The sequence below is a fragment of the Mercenaria mercenaria genome, chromosome 11 (genome assembly GCF_021730395.1).
Source record: "Mercenaria mercenaria strain notata chromosome 11, MADL_Memer_1, whole genome shotgun sequence".
NCBI classification, from domain to species: domain Eukaryota; kingdom Metazoa; phylum Mollusca; class Bivalvia; order Venerida; family Veneridae; genus Mercenaria; species Mercenaria mercenaria.
In genome coordinates this window covers 7,577,149-7,603,026 of record NC_069371.1, presented here as the reverse complement: position 1 = coordinate 7,603,026, position 25,878 = coordinate 7,577,149, and the positions used below count along the sequence as shown (strand labels likewise).

The following is a 25,878-nucleotide window of genomic DNA, read 5'->3' as shown; positions in this document are numbered from 1 at the left end:
GAAAGTTTTAATGTTAAAATGATGTCTGATTACAAAAGAATGGCAATTACAGAATAAAATGTCAAACAGGCTGGTAAATTATATAACATATATAAATATAATAGAGAAATGCTTATTTTACGTACACTTGTGAACTACATCTAACATTTTTATACAAACAAACCCTTTGCCACACAGGGTCGAAAATATTTAAATAATTTGCTTATATTCTTTACAATTCATTTTGGTAATGGTGATACCAATGATCCGTTACAGGAATAGGCCTAAAACATTGGCTAGAACTGTATGTTTTATCAAATCTAATTCAACGGCGTGATATTCCATTAGTACCAGAGCTGAATGAAGATTGTGACAGTAGTCAAAAGTGCCTAGTTAGAATAGTCCACAATTAAAAACAATTCTAGTATGCTTTTATCTGTTAAAATACTTTTACGCTAGAATGACGTCACATTAACGTGCGGTGACGTCAATGTTTTTGTTGCGACCAAGAAAATGCGCTACTATATTTTATCTACTTTTTTAGATTAAGGGCATATTAGAATCGAAATAATTTATAGCAAAACCGTGTTTTAACACTATTTATACACTCTGGCGGTACTATGTCGTACAAATAATTTCACTTGGGCTGCGCCCTCGTGAAATTATTACGCACGACGTATAACCGCCTATAGTGCATAACAGTGTTAAAGCACTCTTTTGCTACAAATTATTTCTTAAATAAAGACCTGAAATAAATTTCGTGTATTATTAACAGCATATCATAGTGATTTCAAGAAAGAAATTGAAAACTGTTCAGAGTTAAACCATATTCGGAGTACATATCCTGTTTACTAGTATTTCTTTTAATCTCAAGAAACTATGAACTGAGTTACCCAGCACAACTCGATTGCTGTGTAAATGCAATGAACATAAGTGTTTTAAAAATGTTGACTAAAACTTCTCTTAAACAGCATTACATTTTTTTCCACTGGACCATCTCTCATGATTTTATACAAGATAGAATTTATACGAACTAACCACCAACACAATATACCAAACAAATTACGACAAAGCGCCTAGCATTACAAATAAGTGTGCACATGCCACAAAAAGTCAACTTACCCGAATAAGATGTTGCTTTATATACACGCCTGAATTGTACTACATATTCTATTGTATTGTACAAATAAAGCCAATTACATTCAAAATATAAAATTAGTATAATGATTAAAGGGTAAATATGTGTTTTTATTAGTGTCTCTCTTTTTAACTGGACCAGCTATGTTTTGGATTACAAGCACACTTGTCCTTTCGTTCTAATGTCATGCAAAAACCAGGATAACTATTCTTGAACTAGCCTGCGGGACATCCAGTAGAATTCGTACGTTTGACCTCCAGTTTTCTTGGAGAATGCGTTGACCATTATTTCACAGTATATGTACATACAGTGAAACTAGTATATAACAATAAAAATGTTTATGAGAAAGATGTTTGCTACATCTTTTCATGCAAAAAAATATTTTCTCATTTATACACCAAACCTGAAATAACGCATTTTAAAAAAAAGTACAAATATATGTGATCTACCAAATTGAACACATCAAAATAAGAAAACGTTGTCCGATAGGTTCGTTTTGCTGAACAAACAATTATAAGTATCAGATTTATGTATATCAATGTCTACTTTATAGTCTCAGCTAATTAATTTCAGTCTGTGGTTAAACATTACAGTCCTATAGGAAATAGGAAAAGCATCTTTTTCTCTATTTTCCTTTTGTAAAATTTCCATACATACTTCATACATACTTCAACATTCTTGATAGTCGTCTCGAACATAATTACAACACTGTATACTTGGTTATTATGCTCCCCTTCGAAGAAGGTGGGGTATATTGTTTTGCAGATGTCGGTCGGTCGGTCGGTCGGTCGGAATGTAGACCAATCCGTTTCCGGATGATAACTCAAGAACGCTTGGGCCTAGGATCATGAAAGTTGATAGGGAGGTTGGTCATCACCAGCAGATGACCCTATTGATTTTGAGGTCTGTATGTCAAAGGTCAAGGTCACAGTGACCCTGAATAGTAAAACAGTTTCCGGATGATAACTCAAGAACGCTTGGGCCTAGGATCATGAAAGTTGATAAGGAGGTTGGTCATGACAAGCAGGTGACCTCTATTGATTTTGAGGTCAATATGTTAAAGGTCAAGGTCACAGTGACCCTGAACAGTTACACGGTTTCCGCATGATAACTCAAGAACGCATAGGCCTAGGGTCACAAAAGTTGATAGGGAAATTGGTCATGACCAGCAGATGATCCCTATTGATTTTGAGGTCAGTATGTCAAAGGTCAAGGTCACATTGACCAGGAACAGTAAAATGGTTTCCGGGCAATAACTCAAGAACGCTTGGGCCTAGTTTCAGGAAAATTGACAGTTAGGTTGGTCATGATCAGCAGATGACCCCTATTGATTTTGAGGTCATTAGGTCAAAGGTCAAGGTCACATTGGCCAGGAACAGTTAAAATGGTTTGTTATCTTCTGGTCTAAAACCACAGAGCCTGTGGCTTTGATATTTAGTATGAAGCATCATCTAGTGGTCCTCTTCCAAGATGATTCAAATTATTGCCCTGGGGTCTAATATGGCCCCGCCCCGGGGGTCACATGGTTTATATAGACTTATATAGGGAAAAACTTTGAAAATCTTTTTCAAACTACAAAGACTAGGGCTTTGATATTTGTAATGTAGCATCATCTAGTGATTCTCTACCAAGTTTGTTCAAATTATTCCCCTAGGGTCAAATATGGCCCCACCCTGGGGGTCACATGGTTTATATAGACTTCTATCGGGAAAAGCTTTTAAAATCTTCTTGTCAATAACCTACAACATTTAAATTTTGACCACATGTATGGTTTTGAGTGGCAAGATGAACCTTGACATGAGTTGACCTTGAACTTGACCTAGTGACCTACTTTCACATTTCTGTAGCTACAGCCTTCAAATTTGGACCACATGCATAGTTTTGTGCACCGAAAAAATTTTTGACCTTGACATTGACCTAGTGACCTACTTTCACATTTTTGAAGGTACAGGCTTCAAATTTGGACCACATGCATAGTTTTGTGTTCCGAAATGAAATTTGACCTTGATTTTGACCTAGTGACCTACTTTCACATTTCTCAAGCTACAGCCTTCAAATTTGGACCACATGCATAGTTTTGTGTACCAAAAATCATTTTGACCTTGAAATTGACCTAGTGACCTACTTTCACATTTTTGAAGGTACAGGCTTCAAATTTGGACCACATGCATATTTTTGTGTTCTGAATTCAAACTTGACATTGATTTTTACCTACTACCTACTTTCACATTTCTCAAGGTACAGCCTCCAATTTGAAGCACATGCATATTTCTGTCTACTGAATTGAACTTTGACCTTGATATTGATCTAGTGACCTACTTTCACATTTCTCAAGCCACAGCTTTTGTAATCTCTTGTTAGGATAAAGGTCAAGGTCAGATTAAACCAGAATGGTAGAACTTTTGTTTACAGTGAGCATATAATTTCTGTTCCTTGTGCAATTACTAAATGCATCAAGGGGGGCATTTCGTGTTCGACGAGCTCTTATTAGAATAAAACTACTATATTAACTTATTAAAAATTAATGCTACAGACTCTTTGAGCGTAAAATGTTTCTTTTCTTCTAGATATTTTTTTACACAACCTGTTCTTGTAATATGTAGCTACACCTAGGGTGTTTTAACAGTACATATTGAAACATATAGAGGTCTTCCTTGTGTAGACATCATACCGTCTATGACAATAAACCTGTAAAGATAATTGCAACAATAGGTCAGTGAAAGCTTAGTGTCCTATACCTAGACACACCTATATCTAGAAACCAAGACAGGAATAATAACCAGAAGCACAGCTAACGCTACAAGGATGGTTATACAGCACAAGGAAATTCCACAAACCGATTCAGTAGTTTCTTGGATCTATAACTTCTGTTGGCTTTTAAGTGTGTGGGGTTTAACGTCTTTTTCAACACTTTTTCAGTCATATAAACGACGGTGTCTACTTGTCGTTTATATGACTGAAAAATTGTTGAAAGGGTTGGCTTTTTAGAATTGTAGCATTGTACTATTTAATATAATATAAATTTTGTCTTTAAAGATAATGTATAATATATGATGTAACAGTTTGTTTCTATATAGGTATGCAGTACAGTCTTTCGCCTGTGGGGCGTGTGTGTGTGTGGGCGGGGAGGGGGGACTTCCATCTCTTGACCTTTATTTGTTCTCTTTCAGGTACACAATAAATCTTTGTATATCAATGCGAAACCACAATATTTATAATGCATCATGGTAAAAAGAAATACTAAAATTAATTACTAATAATAGTAGATTACTAACCTGCTACACAAGCAGTAAGATAACTAGCCACTGTTCCAGTCACAAGTAATCTAAACCAGAGCTTGGTTACCTCCGGAAGTCGGTGTGGGATAAATGCTGTAAGCAGACCGAACATAATCGCAATTGTCGGCATTGATGCAAAACCACACAAAGCGTACGTCACTATCACCTCTGACCTCTCCTGGCAATAACAAATACACAAATTAAGTAACTTCGTAATTTTATGGTATATGATAATAGAATATTATCAGCATAACAAAGTATTCATAATAAAACGTGCTGAGCTATTTGCCCTGTTACGGCTATACCATAAATTATCGCATTGTTAAACTTATACAAACCCTTCATTGACAAGGATGAATTACATAATCTTTATTGTTTTGTTATCTAATGTCTAAAAAACGTACATTTCTGGAGGCAGTTTAAAGACAAAGAAGATCATTGCTGTTGTTTAAATAGATTTTAATAATCATAGAGAATTAATTGCTTAAGAAGAGTAGAGAATAGCTAGTATCAAGCAAACTAAATACAAAATGGTTGTATATCGAATAACATGACTAAATGAAAGTGATTATTTTTTAATCAATAGATTGAAAAAACAAGAGCTGTCAGTATTAGTGACAAATGCCCCCGATGCGAGCCCAAGAATGCTATAGTTGTCTGCGCAAAAGATGCCAGAAAAATGTAGATATGAATCGTTTTGTGAATTTGACCTTTACCTGAGAGAACCGGTCATAAGCGCGACACAATTCTCGACATTTATTTGCGTCAAATTATTTTCTAATTCCTTGATAAAATTGAGTTATGGACCAGACAAGCAATAGACTATGTTAATATTTGACTTCTAAGTGTGACCTTGACCTTTCAAGCTAGGGGTCAGGGTCTTGCGCATGACATGTCGTCTCATTAAAGAGAACATTTATGACAAGTAATTTCAAAATCCCTTGATGAATGGCAGAGTTATGAACCAGACACGAAATAACCCTGTTGACCTTTGACTTCTATGTGGGACATTGACCTTGGAGTTAGGACATGGGTCTTGCACGAGACACATTGTCTTATTATGATAAACATTTACGCCAAAGTATTTCAAAATCCCTTCATGGATGGCAGTTACGGACCGGACACAAAACAAATCCTGAACTTTTGACATCTAAGTGTGAGATTGGAGGTCTTGGTCTTCTGCTAGACACATTGCCTCATTATGGTGAACATTTATGCCTAGTTATAACAAAATCCCTATATGAATGGCAAAATTACAGCCCGAACAAGAATTTACATGGACGTACGCACGAACGGACACACACACGCACGGACGGACGGAGAGTGCGATTTTAATATGCCCACCCTCGGGGGCATAAAAACAAACCGAGAAAGTGCCTCCAGTCAACGTCATGTTCCAGTTCGGAAGGAAAATATCGCTTGTCCTGTCATATGTAAATGTTTCATTAAACGCCGCTGTATAAGCGTCTAAACGCTGTCGATTGTAGATAACCCGTCCGAGGTAAATGTACGAAATCCCAGGACCCGATAATGTGCGAAGCCCGAGGAATACACCAGCTCGTAGGCAGTCTTCACTTTCAACTCCCATAATATACACGAATGGGTAAAACAGATAAGACAAAATTTGCTGAAAAAAGCAACATTAAGGTTTCGATGGAGGCCTTGAGAAACAAAAATCAAACAACACCAAATCATAGAAAGAAAGAGTTGTTTGACATGAAAGTGAACAGCATGTAAAACATGTATATTACTTTACGAAACAAGTGTCAGTATACTGATATAAACATTGAATTCCAGAAAAGGGCTGCCTAAAGGGGCTCCACTTCCGGACAGTTAAACGCCTTTAAAAACTCACCATTTTCAAAGAACAGTTACACATGTTCGTTTTGATGCATTTGCAATAGCGTGCGAGTGGTGAAATTTCGCATAACAAGGTGAAACACAGTTTTCAGCAATTGTTTATCTTTATTTCTTTACAAAAGGCATTCATTTTCAAAGAGAGACAACTGTTCCCGATTATTTTAAGTACAAATGGCATTCATTTTCAAAGGGAAACAACTTTTTCCGATTATTTTAAGTAATCTTTGAGAAAAAGTTGTGTCCCTTTGAAAATGAATGCCATTTAGAAATAAAGATAAACAATTGCTGAAAACTGTGTTTCACCTTGTTACGTGAAATTTCACCACTCGCACGCTATTGCAAATGCATCAAAACAAACATGTGTAACAGTTCTTTGAAAATGGTGAGTTTTTAAAGGCGTTTAACTGTCCGGAAGTGGAGCCCCTTTAGTCAGCCCTTTTCCGGAATTCAATGTTTATATCAGTATACTGACACTTGTTTCGTAAAGTAATATACATGTTTTACATGCTGTTCAATTTTCATGTCAAACAACTCTTTCTTTCTTTAATTTGGTGTTGCTTGATTTTTGTTTCTCAAGGCCTCCATCGAAACCTTAAGATTAAGCTTTATGAAACCATGACTTCTATTATTTTGCTTCGTTGCCTTCTAAGCATGTGTAGCTACTTGTAACACACTTGACTGTCAGGTTCGAAATAGGTCCAGATACTTTTCATCCAACAGAGTTCTTCCCACGAAAGATAGTTTCATGTGTATTGGTGAAGTATACAGGGCACTGAGGTAATACGTCTGACTAATTACAAAGATCCCAGCTACAGTTGTTGGATATGCTGTATCTAATATTCATTTTAGGAATGTCGGAGGGATTTCTATTGCATTGTTCCGCTCGTCAAAACGGCGTGTATCTGTGTTGGAAGTGGATGAATTTTGCGGTCCAAGTGGTTACAGAATATATATATATATGAACACCAAGTCCCACACAGATAGAAAAACATGATACTTGATTAAATCATATAATATATTTTTATCAATTCAACAAAATACCGGTGCTAAATTAAAACATGCATTTATTTAAAAGCTTGATGTACTCATTGAAAGCTTAAATAAAAGTCCAGTAAAAAATATATCTAGAAAAAATGTTTTGTTCCGAAAATGTAGAAATTAACAGTCAGACTATTATAACTACCGACAATGCCGATATCAACACACACGCTGAAAATAACACATTTATATATTTTCATAATTACTTCCATTGGAAAACAAGTGATTTCCCCAACCTGAAAGCTGTTATACTTGATTAATCACCGATTCTGTTGGTAACAGTTTCAATTTCAAGCTGTGACTTCATACTGTTTATTTCATATCCAGGCACATATCCGGCTTTTAATGTACCCTATGATTACTGACAGAACGTTTAGTTTTTAAGTATATATACTAGTTTAGTATCTTTTCGTTCAGATTAATGGTAAAAAATCATGATAGTTTTCCAAAGATGTACGATAGCCAGTTGTACTTGTTCCAGTCCCAGAAGAAACTAATTAGCAAATGTTATAAGGCAAACACATCGTCCAGTTATTTCACAATTACCAAGATTAACACTGAACAATTCAGTCTCAATTTAAACTTAAACTATGAGATAAACTCTAATATTAGTAACGAAATACAAGACTATGTGAAGCAAAACATTTAAATAGGATCAATCCGAAATCAGCGTTTTGTGAGTTGCAGTTCTGGGAGATTGCGTTTTTGGAACGTGGCTTTCCTTTTTGGATGTTTATCTTTGTTGGTTTTTAGTACATCAATGTGCTCAATAATCCGAAGTCAGAGCACCAAGAGCATAACGTTTTAGGGCGCGACTAGGCAGGCCTAGGGACAAATATTTACCCCCTACATCTGTTTATGGAAGATTAAGAAATAAAGCATCTGAGTCACTGGGCCTCACACATCAGTAGTAATCGCATCATTAAACAGGAAAGTGTAGCGACTAGCTGTAGAGTCCAATCACCACAAATATGCGCTGTGTTTCATGATTTGTACCTTGGACTCTACTTAAGGATGTACAAGCGGGTTTTTTTTTCTCAGGATATCCGCATTTTGAAAAATGTTTCTGCGAATATTGCTTTCTAACAAAAGTTTTGCCAAAAATTAATGCTAGATAAGTAAAATATGGCTAATCAGTACCACTTAACAAAATAGATTCTACTTTTTGCGAAAATCACCCTTATTTTTGGCTGGCATTTGCCTAAAATTGGCGTAAGATTTACAATGGGGTGGGGGTAGGTAATTTCAAATATCAATTAAAGTAGATCAGGTTTGGTTTTGATATTTTCCAGACTGATACATATAATGATAAGCTATAACCGAAATAAAAGTTTTTAAGATAGCACTTTATATTATCTAGAAAAAAGATCTATCAAAAGTAAAAGAACAAAAAATATCAAAATTCACAAGTTTTTAACAGTTTTTTCTTAATAAATCTCTTAGATGCAAGGTGACCCCATTTTTTTCTTTCCATTTTGAAGCATTATTGTATCTTATTAAAGCTGCAAAATATTTTGAAAATCTTAACGTCAGAACTTTTCTTGTAAATGTAAATACATTTTCTCCATTGAAAATACAGTGAGTGCGGTAATTATATCAACATGTAAAAATAAAAGAGATCTGTTAGTGACATTTATGCTTATATAATACTGACATCACCTTATATACATATAAGCCTGCAAGACATGAAATCCCTATATTATTAAGTGGGATATTATATGTTTTATAAAGTACCACCATTTTTTCAATTTTTCAAAATTTCAGAAATGCTTAAACAGTGGGTGACGAAAATGCCCTATAGAATTAAAACGAGTTCGGTGACCTGTGTTTTTCTTCTCTTGTTTGTCTTTGAAGCTAATGTTCTTCAAGCTCACAGAGTATGAAAATATTCTTAACGTAAGAAAAACTTCGTTCTTACATCCTTAAATTAATAAAACAGATTTTAATAATGGCAGACCATGCAACATAATCTTAAGCTTACATTTGATATAATGTCAAGCGTTACATATTTATCAATACCTACATAACTGCAAAGAGTCCTTGTCCCTTGCCAAAGTTGGCATTAAACCACGCGACATATTCTAAAACTTACATTTAATGTAATGTGAATGTTGACTCTGTCTCCAAACCATTCCACAGTTTTATTCAGCATTTCTATGACAGCGAAGCTAACAATCAGTAACCCTATTATACTTGCTGCGAGTTTAAGTCCAGTTGTGGTACCAACCACTAGTGCTTCACCTACACTTTTCGGTGCAACAAATCTATATATGAATATAAACAAAGCATCTTTAAGTAGCACAGAGAACCTAGGTGAATGTTCTATAACAGAATATCCTTAAATTAAACGAAACTTACGCATGCTTCGTGTCATCGTGTACCAGAAAGGTAAGTCGTAATTGAATTTGTACGAGCATATCTTTTCAATGCAGCTTTGAATATTTAAAATACTGATCCGACTAGAAGTTAGAATAAATCCCATTCGATTTAGATAACTTAACATTAGGATAAATAAAAAGTCTTTATAATAGCCATTTACCTTTGTTTTCCTTCCATCCCATTTTCCTTTTCAGATTGTCTATTCTTGTCCTCCATTTCATTGAATAATACAGCTTCCTTGATATATTCGGGGCTTTGTTCTGTAATGTGATTTGAAAATATTTCTTTCGGACCTTCATCTGATATAACAGCCGCACTGAATGTGTTTCTTTCTGTCGTAACCAGTGCTATTTCTGTACTATTTTCTTCGAGGTCTTCTTCCCCAGTATCGGGGTAAACGATTTTAGCACATACTAATGCTGCAGGTGCTGACATAGCCGACGCAGCCAACAAGTATTTTAGCGGCACCTAATAAATACAACAGATATACCAACTGAATAAAAATCTTTAAGAAGATACTCTGGTAGCAAGGAACGCAACCAAATAAAATAACATCAAAGTCAATATGACTTAGTATGTTTATTAGAGATAATAAAAAACGTTCAGCACCCCTTATTTTAACTGAACTAAACCGTTTCAAAAACGAATATTGCCAGCCTCAATTGACATAACAAAGTGCCAGGATAGCCCTTAATCGCCCAGCAAAGCTTCACATTACCAGAAACAGTTTTGAACGTTTTATATGGAACCATATACGACAACCATAAGCATGCATTCAGTACTCTTGCAGAGGGTCACTCATGGAATATTTCTGTGATATTATGTCAAAATCATACCATTTTCTATTTTTAGGTCTGGTCGCCTCCATCGGAACTGTTTGAACATCGTTGAAAAAGACTTACCAAAGGACATCTATATCTAGTTCCATCAATTTCCGTAGAATGATTTCAGACGAGACGTCTTTCTATCAGAATGTTGACGGAAGGACAGAGGGACAAACGACTGGCAGTTTATAATCATATTATATAATATTGCGCACATTGTGCTCTGGTAAACTAGAACGATTGTCAGTGAATTTTTTCTTAAACAGAAATTTTATTTGGTAAATGTTTGGATAATACGGTGTTCGTATAAGTATTGCATTTTCCTTAGAAGGCAGAAAAATTGCACGATCTGTTTTTTGTAATAGAAAAAAAAGAAATATTACTGTCATGAACAATAGATTCAAGCGTCATATAAACCAAAACCGAGATAACAAACACTCACTCCGAACGACATATACTGTATTAAGTTTGAACCTGCACACGAAGCAAGACCACCCACACAAACAGCAAAAAGCCTGGATGTTGGCATCGTGAAGAGATACTCATAAATCGTTGCACTTGACTCTGCCTAAATGTAACATAAGAAAACATTTGATTGTTTCAGAGTTAGTTTGAAATATATTTTACCAAGGAATGAAAAAAAAACAACTTGTGTTCACGAGAGAATTATATTACAAATTAGCAAATGTTCGTTTTTATGTTTTTTAACCCTTTAAACTAATTTCTATATATATTGTCTTACAAGCAAGAATGAATTATATCCGATAGGAAAAGCCACGTTTAATATACAATTTAAACGTTTAATGACCGACAACGTGTTTTGATACATAGTTCAAACATTTCACGACTGAGAACATGCATCTATATATTTCAAACGTTTAAAAAACGCAATTTGCCGCTTTTATATTGTCTTTGCTGATGTAATAGTCATCAACGTATCATATTGTCTACTAAATCATCAGCACGTACAACTCTTATAATGTAGTAGGATGAACGTTGACAAAAGGAAGTTATGAAACAGTGGATTTTCTAGAAAACAAGCTTTGAACAATCAAGTGATTAAAATAAATTAGACGCTCTAACCTCTTGTAGAAATTACATTTAAGCAGTCGAGTAAAAATGACTTATCATGCACACTAACCATACCTAGAAATAAGCATTATAAACCATCAAGCGAGAAAGATTAATGAAACAATCTTACCCCGCTAAGAAAAATATTTGCAAAAGCATTCATTGCCTCAGGTGCAGACACGTCAAGTATAAACGCCAATGGAGTACCTACGAGCTTCACAATAAACTGAACTGCTCCAAGATATATAAGCACTTGAATAACAGCAACAAACACGATAATGCCAGGAATTACCTGAAAAAATATAATGAACAATTGATCATAACACCTGAAAGTGAAGTGAAATACATTTGCAACTGCAAATAAAATCAGCAACAAGTGTTTTACAGGTTTTTGCAGTTGCTGGGGATGCTAATATGACTATATACACTTCATAAGGCATGGATACCAGTCACACCCGGTAATCTCCAGATTCATAACCTTCGGTTATGTATGCAAAAATGCTTCTGCTCTGATTTCCGATTATAATGGTTTTAATGTAAAAACAGAGACATAGGTAAGGAATCATTACGTTTTCTTTCTAATATAACAACAAATGAAAAATCAGCGAATGCTATTCGGTGCACGATTGAACAAGGATTGCATACATACAAGATTTGTCGTGCAGCGACCGTCAACTTTAGAAGTTGTACAAATGATGACATTTCAGCGGTTTTCTTGCGCCAAATAGTCGGCGTCAGTCGATAAATGATACACAAACGTAACAATTTATCCCTACTAAACCGTGTGAGAACGTTGTTTAAGACAGCAATGCTGCAGTTTATTATGTGTTACGATTCGTTTGATGATGTTATGATTCTTAAAGGGAGTTATGATTCTTCACAAAACATTAGTGCCGTAGGGAGTCCAAGCCATTCTGTCAAGAAAAGCAAAATCAAACCATGGATGTGCAGACTACTTGTCTGCATTGATTGTCTATCTGTTGATGCTTATATTATCTGAGTTGCTTTACGATAACTTCGCGCTTTAAATTTTCCTATTAGAAATAATAGCATTTTGGTAAAAGATGTGAGACTGTGAAACACGTTCGTTGGTGTCCGAAAAAATAATTTTAACAATTCCTCTGTTTATTAAATTTATAAAGATTAAGCGGCCTATAACTTCTACATGGACATAGAGAAGATCAAGATACGAAAGAATAATTTTTGCTACGAATACAGATTATTTATATTGAAATCTCAATACTTTTAATTATCATTACTTCCTTAAAATACCACATATATACAAAACGAAAAAGAAAGAAACCGACTGCCTGAAGACTTCTTGAAGATTGTGTTCTAAAATAAGAGACGTTGATTTTCTTGGAGTGGGGAGGAAAGCATATAAGAATGTTAATAATCACACTAAGCTGATGAAAGCTATATGATGTGTTTTATTATTAAATCATATTTTGATAAATCTAAACAGAAATGGATGCAAATTAATATTTTGACTTCATTGCAAACTAAGCGTCTCTGTTACACGTTTTTAATTTCCATTTGTATATAAAAAAAGAAAAGACACACACTTAGTTATTCTGCAACTCAATGAAAAACAAAAATCCACAAAAAATAATAATAAAAGTATATTTTTATACACTTGGAACTATCTTGGAGAATTAGATGAAACTAATTTAAGTCACCTCGCAATGCAGGTGTTAACCTTCATCATAGATCTGAGTAATGCCAAAAATCAAAAAAGAAAGAAAAAATTGCTGGCCCTTTTTCTTTAAAGTTTAGTTGTCACGTGCCTGTATTTTTTCAGGCTATTCATCAAAACGTGTCTTGTTAATTGTATAACCTAATAGGAGACATTTTTTAAAGAAACATAATACTGTAAATCCAAAGTAAGTAGATTCACTGATCGGAAAAATGTTTTAACTGATATTGGATTTGAAATGTTATTTTCTGCAAGTTACAAGATATTGTTTTCAATTATAATCTTTTAGGGCCAAAGCTATTGATTTAGCTCTAAATTTTATATCAAACAAGGAGCTGCGTTCAATAAACGCTTGATGCCCCCAGTGGCATCCTTGTCGATATATTTTGCACCTAAGTCCAAAACGAGGTCAAGGTCAAGGTCAAACTGAGGTCAGGTGATGTTTGAAGGATGAGGTCAAGGTCAAGGTCAAACTGAGGTCAGGTGATGTCTGACGATGAGGAATGGTTACAGGTTCCATCTGCATTAGTATCAAGCCATTCTAGTTAGGGGTATTGATGCTAGACGAAACGGTCCCATTTGGTTAACCAAGAGAAGGCCCATATAAAGCAACCTAAGTCCAAAATGAGGTCAAGGTCAAGGTCAAACTGGGGTCAGGTGATGTCTGAAGATGAGGAATGGTCACAGGTTACATCTGCATTAGAATCAAGCCATTCTAGTTAGGGGTATTGATGCTAGACGAACCGGTCCCATTTGGATAACCAAGAGATGGCCCATATAAAGCAACATAAGTCCAAAATGAGGTCAAAGTCAAGGTCAAACTGAGGTCAGGTGATGTCTGACGATTAGGAATGGTTACAGGTTCCATCTGCATTAGTATCAAGCCATTCTAGTTAGGGGTATTGATGCTAGACGAAACGGTCCCATTTGGTTAACCAAGAGAAGGCCCATATAAAGCAACCTAAGTCCAAAATGAGGTCAAGGTCAAGGTCAAACTGGGGTCAGGTGATGTCTGAAGATGAGGAATGGTCACAGGTTACATCTGTATTAGTATCAAGTCATTCTAGTAAGGGGTATTGATGCTAGACGAAACGGTCCCATTTTGTTAACCTCGTACGGACGGACGATTGGACGGACGGACAGGAAAATCAGTATATGCCTCCCGCATCAGTAGATGCTGGGGGCTAAAAATAGTGAAGAAAAATTTATTATCTTTTCCGACTCGTTTTCTGTTTTACAGTCAATTCATAACCGAAATATGGATAATCCATTCATTCACAATATTCTTCTCAGGGTTCATGAATTATCTTTAAAAAAATCTATCATATTTTGTTTGATTCCTAGTCATGTTGGTATTCATGGAAACGAGGATGTTGATATTGCAGGAAAGAAACCCCTTTCATTATAACAATCTAATTTGAAATTACCACATACCGATTTCAGGGCCAATATAAACAAATACATTTTATCTAAATGGCAATCGTCATGGTACAATGCTTCATTCAATAAACTTCATGATATCAAACCTACTCTAGGGGAATGGCACCAAGGGAACGGATCTGTTCGCAGGGAGGAAGTTGCTCTTTCTCGCTGTCGAATAGGTCATGCCCGTTTGACTCATTCTTATCTTTTGAATAAAGAAGATCAACCCGAATGTGTACCATGTCAAACACCGCTAACTATTAAACATATTTTAATCGACTATGTGGACTTTGCTACACAACGCAGTACATATTATGACGTTCAATCTTTGAAAGAGTTATTTGAAAACGTTTCAGTCGGAAATATTTTATCGTTTTTAAAGCAGATAGGAATAGATCAAAAAAATCTAACATTTCATGTTTTTATTTACATCTTGCAATATTATTATGTTGCAGCTGATATTTTAACACATACCTATATACATATTTACATAACTGATTTTAGATATGCTTTACATTTTTACATGGATGTTTTTAGATGTTTTCCATTATTCATAGTGTTCTTTACATTTTACATGGATATTTTTAGGTATGCTCTACATTTTTACATCAATGTTTATGCTTTACAGTTGGCGTTTGCAATATGACCTCTTCTCGGCGATATATGACCATTTTGTGTCGATTCGCCGTAAAACCCAACTCACTCACTCACTTTAGGTCGTCATCACGCCCAGCTTCTGTGTCATTGGTCAATCCCATATATGATCCCATAATGTCATGTCTCAAATGAAAGCACTGCATCGGGTTATTTTCGGGCAAAAGGTTTTCTACTTTTAAATAAACTTTGCTGAATTTTAGATTAACAACCACTGAACTTTTAGAGGTCTGGCGGACCAGCTAGTTTTCGGGATTCACCTGTCCGCTGTCCCTGGTTCATCGGACCACCGTTTGTGTCTCGATCCCTGCATTTGTGGTTTAATTTCGTTTCGACAGATATTGAAAAAAAACGTGGTACATGTAGAAAATAGTTGGTCGCTGCACGGAAATTCTTGATCATCATACGAAGAAACTTCGAGTTTGTTTTACAAATTGTCAGCGGGACCATTTGCAGAGGAAGCGGCGATGCGTAATAATAACACACGGGTGACATTTTTAAAAAACGAATTACAATAGACGTTTCAATCTGTAATTTGGAAATGCCACATGTGAAGAAACAACTAAGACTTTTTTTTATTTTTTTTTACCACAACAAAAGCTGCTGGCACGGAATGATAATTTCGAGAAGTTATGTCAATAATAGACATCAACGGACTGGCATTGACAATATAGAGGAGGATAGCAAAACATACTTCAGATGTTACGAAAACGTCCTGCTGGGTTACAGACGCTAAAGAGTTTACTGTATAGGATGCAATCAGTAACTGCATTTCAGCAGCGCTTTTCTAGCTGTACCTACAAATTTATAACAACAGTGCCCGGATATGACCCAATTTTATGCAAGTTTACTATCTTCCCGAATCCTATCATTTTGTGTCAGGCATTCGGCAGGTAGATACTCAGTCATGATTTTTAACTACATAGTGTTTTATTACCCGTTCATATTTTTAACTACATGTTGTTTCAATACCAGGCCATATCAAAACGTCTCAAAGTGAGACAGGCATCTTTTACCTCCAGTTCCCGAAACTGGCGTCTTAATCATTAGACAAGGGTGTATAGTATGTGTTACAGAATATTGTATGGACAAGAATGTGATTTATATTTGCTGTACCTTCATTGCGAATACATGATCCAAATATTTCTGCCCAAAAACAAACGCAGAGCCCACATCCGAATAGCTTATGAATTCTATCAAACGATCTGAGAACCACATCAGAGTTGTCGTTCCTGAAATAATGAGACTGAAATTGAGCTACTAAGTAGTTTTATATATAAAGCATTGAAATTAGAAAATACACGGCTTAACAACAGCTGCATTTTCATTATATTAGACACATCGACACATTTTTAAAAGGTTTATTCACACCTAATTTGACACTGAAATAATGACATGCACTAATTGTAAAAATATTAAGATTATTATATCATAGACACTGGTACTTCTTTGTGTCATGCTATCGTGGCTATCGTTGGATATATAAAATTTAGATACACATATTTGGTTTCTTTAAAGCAGCATACCTCCAGATTTGGCTAAAACTAATATTTCTTTCAAATTGAAATTTTGGTCATATTACGAAGATTAGAATAGGAATTTTTGTTTCTAAAATATTTTAAAAAATCCAAATCAAGAAAAAAAAGATGACCGCGTCGGGAATCGAACCCTGGACCGCCGCGGCAATAAAGACATTTTCCCGTCATCGTAACCAATAGCGCTATAGCTGAAGTAGTGAATAATGACTTCAAAATATAGATATTTATAATCGAGACAGCTTACCTGGAGTAAAAGCGTGACAAACGCTTTTCGATTTTCATCGTAAAAAGTAGTAAAAACAGCAAATTCTAATGTTTCCGTAACATAAAGTTTGTCAGTAATTAAGTTTTAAAGCCTTCTTAAGAAATATAGAATTTATTTCAAGATATCTAAAAAAACAAACACTTTTGTTGTCAAACGATCTGAGGCATGCCGCTTTAACCTATTTAGATTTTCATGTTGAAACCCTTATTTGAATAAGGTAAATAGTAAACTTGAACTTACCGGCAAATGTGTGTTAAAAGATGTTTACATTGGATGTAGGTCATATCTTTGAAATACAATATCGAAAAGAAGTGTATATGTGATATTTTAGAACACTTTATAGATGTACAAGCGTTTTTCTAAATTTGAGAACGATTAATTCTATCATTCAATAGATGGTAGTTAATATTCTACTAAATTATTGCGTTGACTTCCTCATGTGCTGGCTTATGGAAGGTCTGAGGTTTTACTCGGGTGCCCGCCCGTGATAAAATAATGCACGGAGGGGCAACTGCTGTCTTCCTCCACCACCAAAGCTGGAAAGGTGCCATATGACCAATAATTGTGTCAGTGTAACGTTAAACGCAACAAAACAAACAAAAAACAGTTATCAACCTCTTAATAGATACTTGCGAATTAAAGCGAAGTGGGCTGTAAACACCTACGACGATCGATATTTTAAAGGGACCACCTCAGCCTAATTTAATTATATTATGTGCGTTAGGAAAATATTCCCATAATAGTGATAAGGTCTGTTTTATTTTTAGACCATTTTGCAGTTGCGGTATAAATTTGGCTTTGTCTATCCGTCTGTCTGTGCGTCAAAGAAGTTGTGTGAAACACATGTCGCCAAAAGTATTTGACCTACCGTCATTACACTTTTAAATTAATAAAATGTTCTTCAACATTAGAAGATAAGCATCTGAGACAAGTGGTCAACGTGGACTAGTGTAATCGCCCTGTGTCCGTCGTTGTCGCCAGACGACATAAAGAGAAACGTTCTGACTAAGTTTCATGCAGCAAATATGGCATCTAAAGTGTTAATGATGGTTTTCTATTACTAAACTTACTGACCTACCTTTTAACGCAAGATGACCATGTTTCAAACTTTATCTAGACTTGGTTAAGACAAACATTATGGCTATGTTTCATACAGATCAGGTAAACAATTTAGTCTCTAAAGTGTTAACAGGGCTTTTCTATTATTTGACTTAGTGACTTAGCTTTTTTGACCAAATTTCAATGAAACCTACGTTTGATAAAGTCGAATATTTTTATCTGATTTCTTTAGCCCAAGTAGAAAGTATTGCCTATAAAGAGTTAAGAATGTTTTTTGTTTTTTTTTTTGTTCTACGATACAACCTCTTGAAACAAATTTTAACTCCTCATAATACAGTTTCAAACTAGATCTAGATTTTATAATGTCAAACATTCCAAGTTTAAATCATGGCCTCCAGTGTGTTAACAATGTTTTTTCTACTGCTCTACCTGGTGACATTATTTTTAAAACCTAGATAATCAAGTTTCAAACTTGATGTATATCTTATAAAGGCAAACATTTAGACCATGTCTTATATAGATCCGGTAGACAAAATAAAATATTGAGTGTAAAGAAGGTTTTTCTATGATTTGACCTAATAGTTGAGCCAAGATAACCCAGATTCAAAATCTGTCACTTTTTTCTTAACTAAAACATTTTGACTAGTTTTCATCTCGATTGGACTAAAATTGTAACCTCTCGAGTGTGATGGACACCAGAATAGCTCACGTTTAGAAGTTTGTGCTCAGCTGTGCTGAAACCTCTGGTGCGCAACTACTAAAGTTCAATAACATTCTTATACAATTTCATGACGGTCGTTGAATACTTTTGGCGGTATGTGTAATGCATTTTATTCTGATGGACTGACGGACGGACGGACAGACAAAGCCAAATATATATCCCCACCGCACAGTGTGGCATAAAAAGCCAGGCTGTTATATGCCTGTTTTTTCCTTCAGCTTATAATATATTCAGATCAAACTGAGGTGACCCCCTTGAAAAACCAATGTAAACAATGTCTTATTCACTAGTTTAAATTGCGTGTTTCTAATAGTTTGTCTACCCGCAAGCAAACTGTTAATAAAAATAAGCATTATCTGTCGTTCTAGATGCTTTTTAGCTTAAATAAGCGCCGTGTAATAAGAATCTTACTGTCTATCAACAATTGATATTCTACTCTTGGAGATATGGGGTTTACTTTTTACTCTGAAGGCGTTTCTAGGAAAGCTTATTTACCTTTTGGTTTAAACAGTATTTTATTAATCACAATTCATTTACAACATGTATATATATATCAAAAAAGCATACAGGACTGAGTAGGAAGCTGAGTATTTACCTTTTATGATAAAGACATTTGGAAATAACTTTTAAGAAAACATAATACTTTTTTTATTTCAAAAGTAATTTGAGATAAAGTTTACTTGCACTTTACATGATACCACAAGAAATGATAACGTAACTTGTAAGCCGTAAAACTACCTTATGCTCTTAGATAAATAAAAAAAGTGTTATACCTGCTGTAGTTTTTAATACGAAAAGTCCAAACAGGCATTGCAGGACTGTACCATAGAATACACAGTGCCAGTTTATCTGAAAATATAATACACATAGTTTGTTTTTCTTGCTTCCTTTTTGTTAACTATTTAGCTGTAGAAACAAATATTCACTGTTCATATATATTAGAATGTGGCAAGTTATTGAAAGTCCTAATACAGCCGTAAAATTGACACAAAATCATTCCTAAGGTAATAGATACTTTTGTAAGTTCTGGTAAACTGTTCGCATTAGTACATGCACATTCCAGTTAGGAAGAATTTAAAGGTGTCAAGCATTTTCTTATTTGTATTTAAGATACTATGATCAACACCGTAAAACGAACCCCTGTTCAGGTAAAAATTTGTATCATACAAGAAACATATTTTTACCGATGACAGACTATTTGCTATCCGATTTCATCATTTGTAGGGTAAATGTTTTCGTAACCACGACAGGTGTCTACTTACAAGTAACAAGATGCATCATCTGGTACAGTGTGTCATAAATTGTTTTTCTTTTTTTCTTTTTTATTTGAATACAGAAAATTTACTTATAAAATGAAGAAACCTTGATATTTAGTCATTTAGTTTGAGTATGGTCATCAAAGGAAACGAAAAGTGCAACACCTCCTAGCGCCAGCTTAAGCGTCATTAAGAAAAACAAAACAGATTAAATGGATTTCATAATGTCACATTTCAAAAGACTCTGTAATTTATTGTCAATTTCCGATTAAGACTTATCTTTAAACTAAGTATTATTATCTAGGACAACGTATCGTACGACCAGAGTAAAATCTATCTCGGGTTATTCTGCAATAAACCACCCTTGAACTGTGCTGCGTGCAAATCGTGTGTTGGCTATTCCATTTATACACTGCGTGTAAAATTTTATGTATGAATCTGCAACTTTTACATTTTTGTGGAAGGAAATTTCAACAGCCAAATACAGGTGCTAAACACAAAGTGTAGTTCAGATCGTAAAAAATAGTTACCATTTTTTCCAACACTGTTGTTTCAAGTATGTCATGTTAGAATCGAAATAATTTTCGTTCTTATGCAAAAGAATATAACACTCAGGCCTACGGCCTTGGCGATATATTCTTACACATAAGAACTTAAAACACGGGTTATTCTACGATAAACCACACTTTGGAACTTATTATTTCTTAAATAAATATCGCCGAGTCTGACGTGCAACTTGTTTTTCTTTTAACCTATATTAATCTCAAAATCGGTGTATGTAAATTTGTTTTACGAGTGGTCTTCAAAACAAGGAACGCAACATACCCTTCTACGGTTGTTGGAAAGTAGGATCATAAGAAGTATGAATACAACAAAGCCAACCAGCGAAATAAAAGTCCTCGAATCTTTCAAAGCGACATTAACTATGACATAAACTAGAAATAAAGCACTCCAGACAAAGTAGAGACCCCTGAAAGTATAAAATACATTGTTTAAAATATAAAAAAATAACATAAGAATAATAATTAACGTTCAGACAACTGTAAATGTAAGCAACGTTGTCTTAGGGTATCGGAAATCAATATTCCAAGTAACGTTGCTTCTCAAGGTCTAGAAATGCTTACAAATCTGCATGTCAGAGGGACAACAAAACTGTAGATAAATAACATTGTTGCTTGCAAACATCAAGACACCATAATGCAATGCTTTCAACAAGTCGCTGAAACCTGAAGATAAATATAAACGTTGTGTGCCAAGGAATATCAACCTAGAATTCAGTAGTATCGTTTTTGACACTATGCAGAAAAATGAATGTGCATGAAATTAGCCAAAGCAGCCAGAGTAGCCAGAGGTTCTAGGATTTTAACATGTTCTGGCTACTCTGGTCAGCCAGAGTAACCAGAGTAACCAGGATTTCATTTGCTCCAGAGCGAATGAAATCCTGGTTACTCTGGCTGGCCAGAGTAGCCAGAGTTTCTAGGTTTTTAACATGTTCTGGCTACTCTGGCCAGCCAGAGTAACCAGAGTAAACAGGATTTCATTTGCTCTGGTTACTCTGGCTGGCCAGAGTAGCCAGAGTTTCTAGGATTTTAACATGTTCTGGCTACTCTGGCTGACCAGTAGCCAGAGTAACACGTATTTCATTTGCTCTGGTTACTCTGGTCAGGGCCAGAGTAGCCAGAGTTTCTAGGATTTTAACATGTTCTGGCTACTCTGGTCAGCCAGAGTAGCCAGGATTTTATTTGCTCTGGCCAGCCAGAACCAGAATTTCCGAAATGCCCACTGGTTCTAGCTACCTGGCTAGCCAGAATAGTCAGAGAAAATACAGTAAAACCTGTTGCAAAATGACCCTTTTGGTACTCTCAGGGTTGATCTTTTTTTGTTTTATGTATCAAGTGATTCATAAAATGGACTTCAAAGAATTGTCTTATTTTTCAGACAGCAGCCAGAGTAGCCAGAATTTCTAGGATTTTAACATGTTCTGGCTACTCTGGTCAGCCAGAGTAGCCAGAGAGTACCCAGGATTTAATTTTCTCTGGCTAGCCAGAACAGCTAGAATTTCCGAGATACTCATTGGTTCTAGCTACCCTGGCTAGCCAGAATAACCAGAGAAAATACAGTAAAACCTGTTGTGAAATGACCCATTTTTGTACTCTCTGGGGTGATTTTTTTGTGTTTTATGTATCAAGTGATTCATCAAACGGACTTCAAAGAATTGTCTTACTTTTCAGACAGCAGTCCTAAACAAGAGTTATCCCAGAGGGTAGACTCATACTACCAGACAGTGTGGCCGACAACCTAAGAATCACACGAGGTCCCGTCCATCCCAATGGGCGATTAAGGGAGAAATCGCCAGACAGAATTAGGCGAAATCACTAAAGAGTACTATCTACGAACATTTTCGACTCGCCGTTTGGTAAAAAACAAGAGTTATCCCATAGGTTAGACTCATACCACCAGACAGGGTGGCCGACCACCTAAGAATCCCACGAGGTCCAGTCCACCCCAGTGGGCGATTAAGGGAGAAAGCGCCAGCCAGAATTATGCGAAATCACTAAAAAATACTGTCCACGAACCCATTTTCGACTCGCCGTCGGAAAAAACAAGAGTTATCCCAGAGAGTAGACTCATGCCACAAGAGTGGGTGGATGACCACCTAAGAATCCCACGAGGTCCTGTCCACCCAAATGGGCGATTAAGGGAGAAGGCGCAAGCCAGAATTAAGCGAAATCACTAAAAAGTACTATTTACGAATTCATTATCGACTCTCCGTCGGCAAAAAACAAGAGTTATCCCAGAGGGTAGACTCATACCACCAGACAGGGTGGCCGACAACCTAAGAATCCCACCAGGTCCCGCCCACCCAATGAACGATTAAGGAAGAAATCGCCAGCCATGGACACCATAGTTTTCTGAAGAAAATTCCAATTATAGTTGTGACACCAACATCGATACACACGGGTGCCATACTACAGGATTGCACGTGACCGAGGCCGTACACGTGTTTTTGGGCCAAGACATCTCTTTAAAAACCACGTAACATGCAAATTTGCAAACAAAACAATGAATTTAGCGGTTTTACACCCATAAGCGTTACGAGGACCTGTGTCTTTTCGTTTGAATTTGGCGCCAAAAATTATTTTTATTCCAGAGAAGGACTATTAGACAATACACTGGGGATAAAATTTGCCATAAATAAGATCCAGATTAGGTCCATGTTTCGCCAAAAAAAGAAAAAGAAGTTTTTTTCGACGTTGCACCATGACAGCCAGGTTGCACTGTACTAAATCACAGTCCACTGTGGTATGGCAGCCGTATAAGTACTGAAGATCCAGGATGGATGGGTGTCGCTTCGTCGTATCTACCCTTCGTGGTAGGCTGTATTTAGCGATGGGGTGCAGCATAAACCCTTTGGAAACCTTATGGTAGTGCGAAGGATATGATAACCATTCTGCTAGACGGGGAGAAATAAATAAGAAGCCAGAACCTGTATAAACTGTTAGAGGATAGAAGAACTTTTACATGACATGATACAGGCATATGACTAGTATGTGTGTATGATATAGCCTTGAATATCCCGACTCGCAATGTTTTTACGACTTTTTATTTTTACATTCAGAGTCTTGAGAACAATGTATTTGAAGATGAACTGTATAAGCATATAGAAAACTGTGCAACCCGATTTGGGGTACGTTAAAACTAAAGTCATTTTTGAAGAAATTTGAAGGAATTTCAAAATTATGTTCGGCTTATTCGTAGATTACATATGTATCTAAGTAGTCAATTTAATATTTTGTCAAAATATTTTCAAAAGTAGTGGATCGAAAACGTCCAAAATCCTGGACGCCTACCAGTTCAAAATAAATTAGATCTGGGCTGTAATATCAAATATTAATCCTGATATATACTGCCACAGACCTTGTAGGCTAGTTTGTATAATTATAATTTATATAAAAATAATACATATCTATGCATTATTTACAATGTACATAAACAAACAGCTTTTACTGCATATACCCTGTAACTTTTTGTAAAAGTGTCATTTTCCGATACGTGTTACTCTTAACTTTGTCCGAAAATGATGCCGTCTAACAGTTTTTTAGTTGTTGTTTTGCTTGTTTTAAAGATTTCCCATCTACCAGAAAGATATAGACCTGTCCGCTTTAATCTATGTGAATTTCAACCTTCATATATCACACACACGACACACAACAGGTCTAACTTTTTATTTACATAATAATTTTATACAACAGTTAGTGCAACCTAATTATGTATAATATGATTATTATGAAAAAAGGGTCATACATTTAAAAAAAACGGCTCTAGTTAACATGTTTGACTGTATTTTCTCTGGCTGTTCTGGCCAGCCAGAGTAACCAGAACCCAAGCGAATTTCAGCTATTCCTGGTTACTCTAGCCAGCCAGAGTAGCCAGACTATGTGAAAATTATGGAACTGGCTGCTCTGGTCAGCCAGAGTAACCAGAGTTTTGACTACACTGGCAACTCTGGCAACAGGTTTTACTGTATATTCTCTGGCTAGCCAGGGTAGCTAGAACCAATGGGTATCTCGGAAATTCTGGTTGTCTGGCTAGCCAGAGCAAATGGAATCCTGGTTACTCTGGCTACTCTGGCTGACCACAGTAAACGGAGCAAATAAAACCCTGGTTACTCTGGCTACTCTTGCTGACCAGAGTAACCAGAACATGTTAAAATCTTAGAAACTCTAGCTACTCTGGCCAGTCAGAGTAACCAGAGCAAATGAAATCCTGGTTACTCTGGCTATAGCAATGACATTGTGACAGAATTAAATGCCTGTAACATGTAAGTAAATAATATCTTAAAACTTTATTTACATATAACAGATTTCATAAACCTGAACACGTTACTGAATGTAGAAATTAAATACATGTTTTTATCCCCTTTGTGATTCATGTACACCTGTAGTAATTTATTTTGATTTTAGTCTAAGCTTTGGACATGGTAAATCTTTAAGTTACTGTACGTTGCAAAATGTTTTATGAGACATACCCCTGGATAATTTTCGGTCGTTTGCCAACTGAATAGAGTGCGTACACCTTTCTACAAAATGATTTCCATGCCGTCCTGAAACACTCGAAATTTCTCAGTTGCTTCCAGCTTATGCACAAAAGTCCAAATACCGTGAACACTGTCAGACGAATAGAAGGCTCATCTCCAAAATTGCAATACATCGCGTAGCCATAGTAAGCGAGGTAAAGGACCAAGAAGAAAACATTTCTCACTGTTTTGAATCGTTGTTTATTTTCCCGAAAAAAGTCAGTAAGAATATCTGTGAACTTGACAATTTTCGAGTCATTTTTATTGTTACTAATAATTTCTTTTTCACAGTTACTTGGGTTTCTTCCAAGAGGCGATGCAAAACCAGTTGAATCCATACTCCTGTGATTTCCTTCCGTTACCTTATAAGACTTCATTTTAAACCGAGAAGAGAAAGTTAAATCCCGAATTTCCCCGAACAAAGACAAATCATGAGATATCAAACCTGTACGATATATATCTGAGATTTATTTACTTTTTTGAATGACCGTATTACGTGAAGACGAAAAAATCTGGCTTAAAGTATGTGTTTTTTTACATTCCCTTGAACAAAATTCATGACGTATCAAACTATAAAAGTATACCTAACATTTATTTTCTCTATAAGTACTTGGCTTGTGAAT

The 25,878-nt window shown here is 35.6% G+C and overlaps 1 protein-coding gene across 2 annotated transcripts; it reads right to left on the bottom strand.

The window, feature by feature from the left end:
• On the bottom strand, nt 1-25,878 carry LOC123532649 (solute carrier family 28 member 3-like). Of its 2 annotated transcripts, XM_045314169.2 has the most exons (11): nt 25,208-25,874; nt 21,004-21,148; nt 19,696-19,771; nt 16,456-16,571; nt 11,698-11,859; nt 10,939-11,064; nt 9,833-10,140; nt 9,386-9,557; nt 5,762-6,022; nt 4,393-4,573; nt 1-3,805 (listed from the first exon to the last, which is right to left on the bottom strand). In XM_045314169.2, exons 1-11 carry the CDS (start codon nt 25,630-25,632, stop codon nt 3,792-3,794), a joined length of 1,986 nt encoding a protein of 661 aa, XP_045170104.2. In that variant the 5' UTR covers nt 25,633-25,874; the 3' UTR covers nt 1-3,791. The 2 variants fall into 2 exon arrangements, with proteins under 2 accessions (XP_045170104.2, XP_045170105.2); XM_045314170.2 differs by lacking the exon at nt 5,762-6,022 and having other exon boundaries at nt 25,208-25,878.

Excerpts from the sequence above, each read along its gene's own strand:
- LOC123532649 (XM_045314169.2), bottom strand. The coding sequence starts at position 25,632 with ATGAAGTCTTATAAGGTAACGGAAGGAAATCACAGGAGTATGGATTCA. Across the intron at positions 19,772-21,003 it reads TTTCCAACAACCGTAGAAGG|ATAAACTGGCACTGTGTATT; the intron begins GTATGTTGCGTT and ends TTATATTTTCAG. Across the intron at positions 11,860-16,455 it reads ATCATGTATTCGCAATGAAG|GTAATTCCTGGCATTATCGT; the intron begins GTACAGCAAATA and ends ATATTTTTTCAG.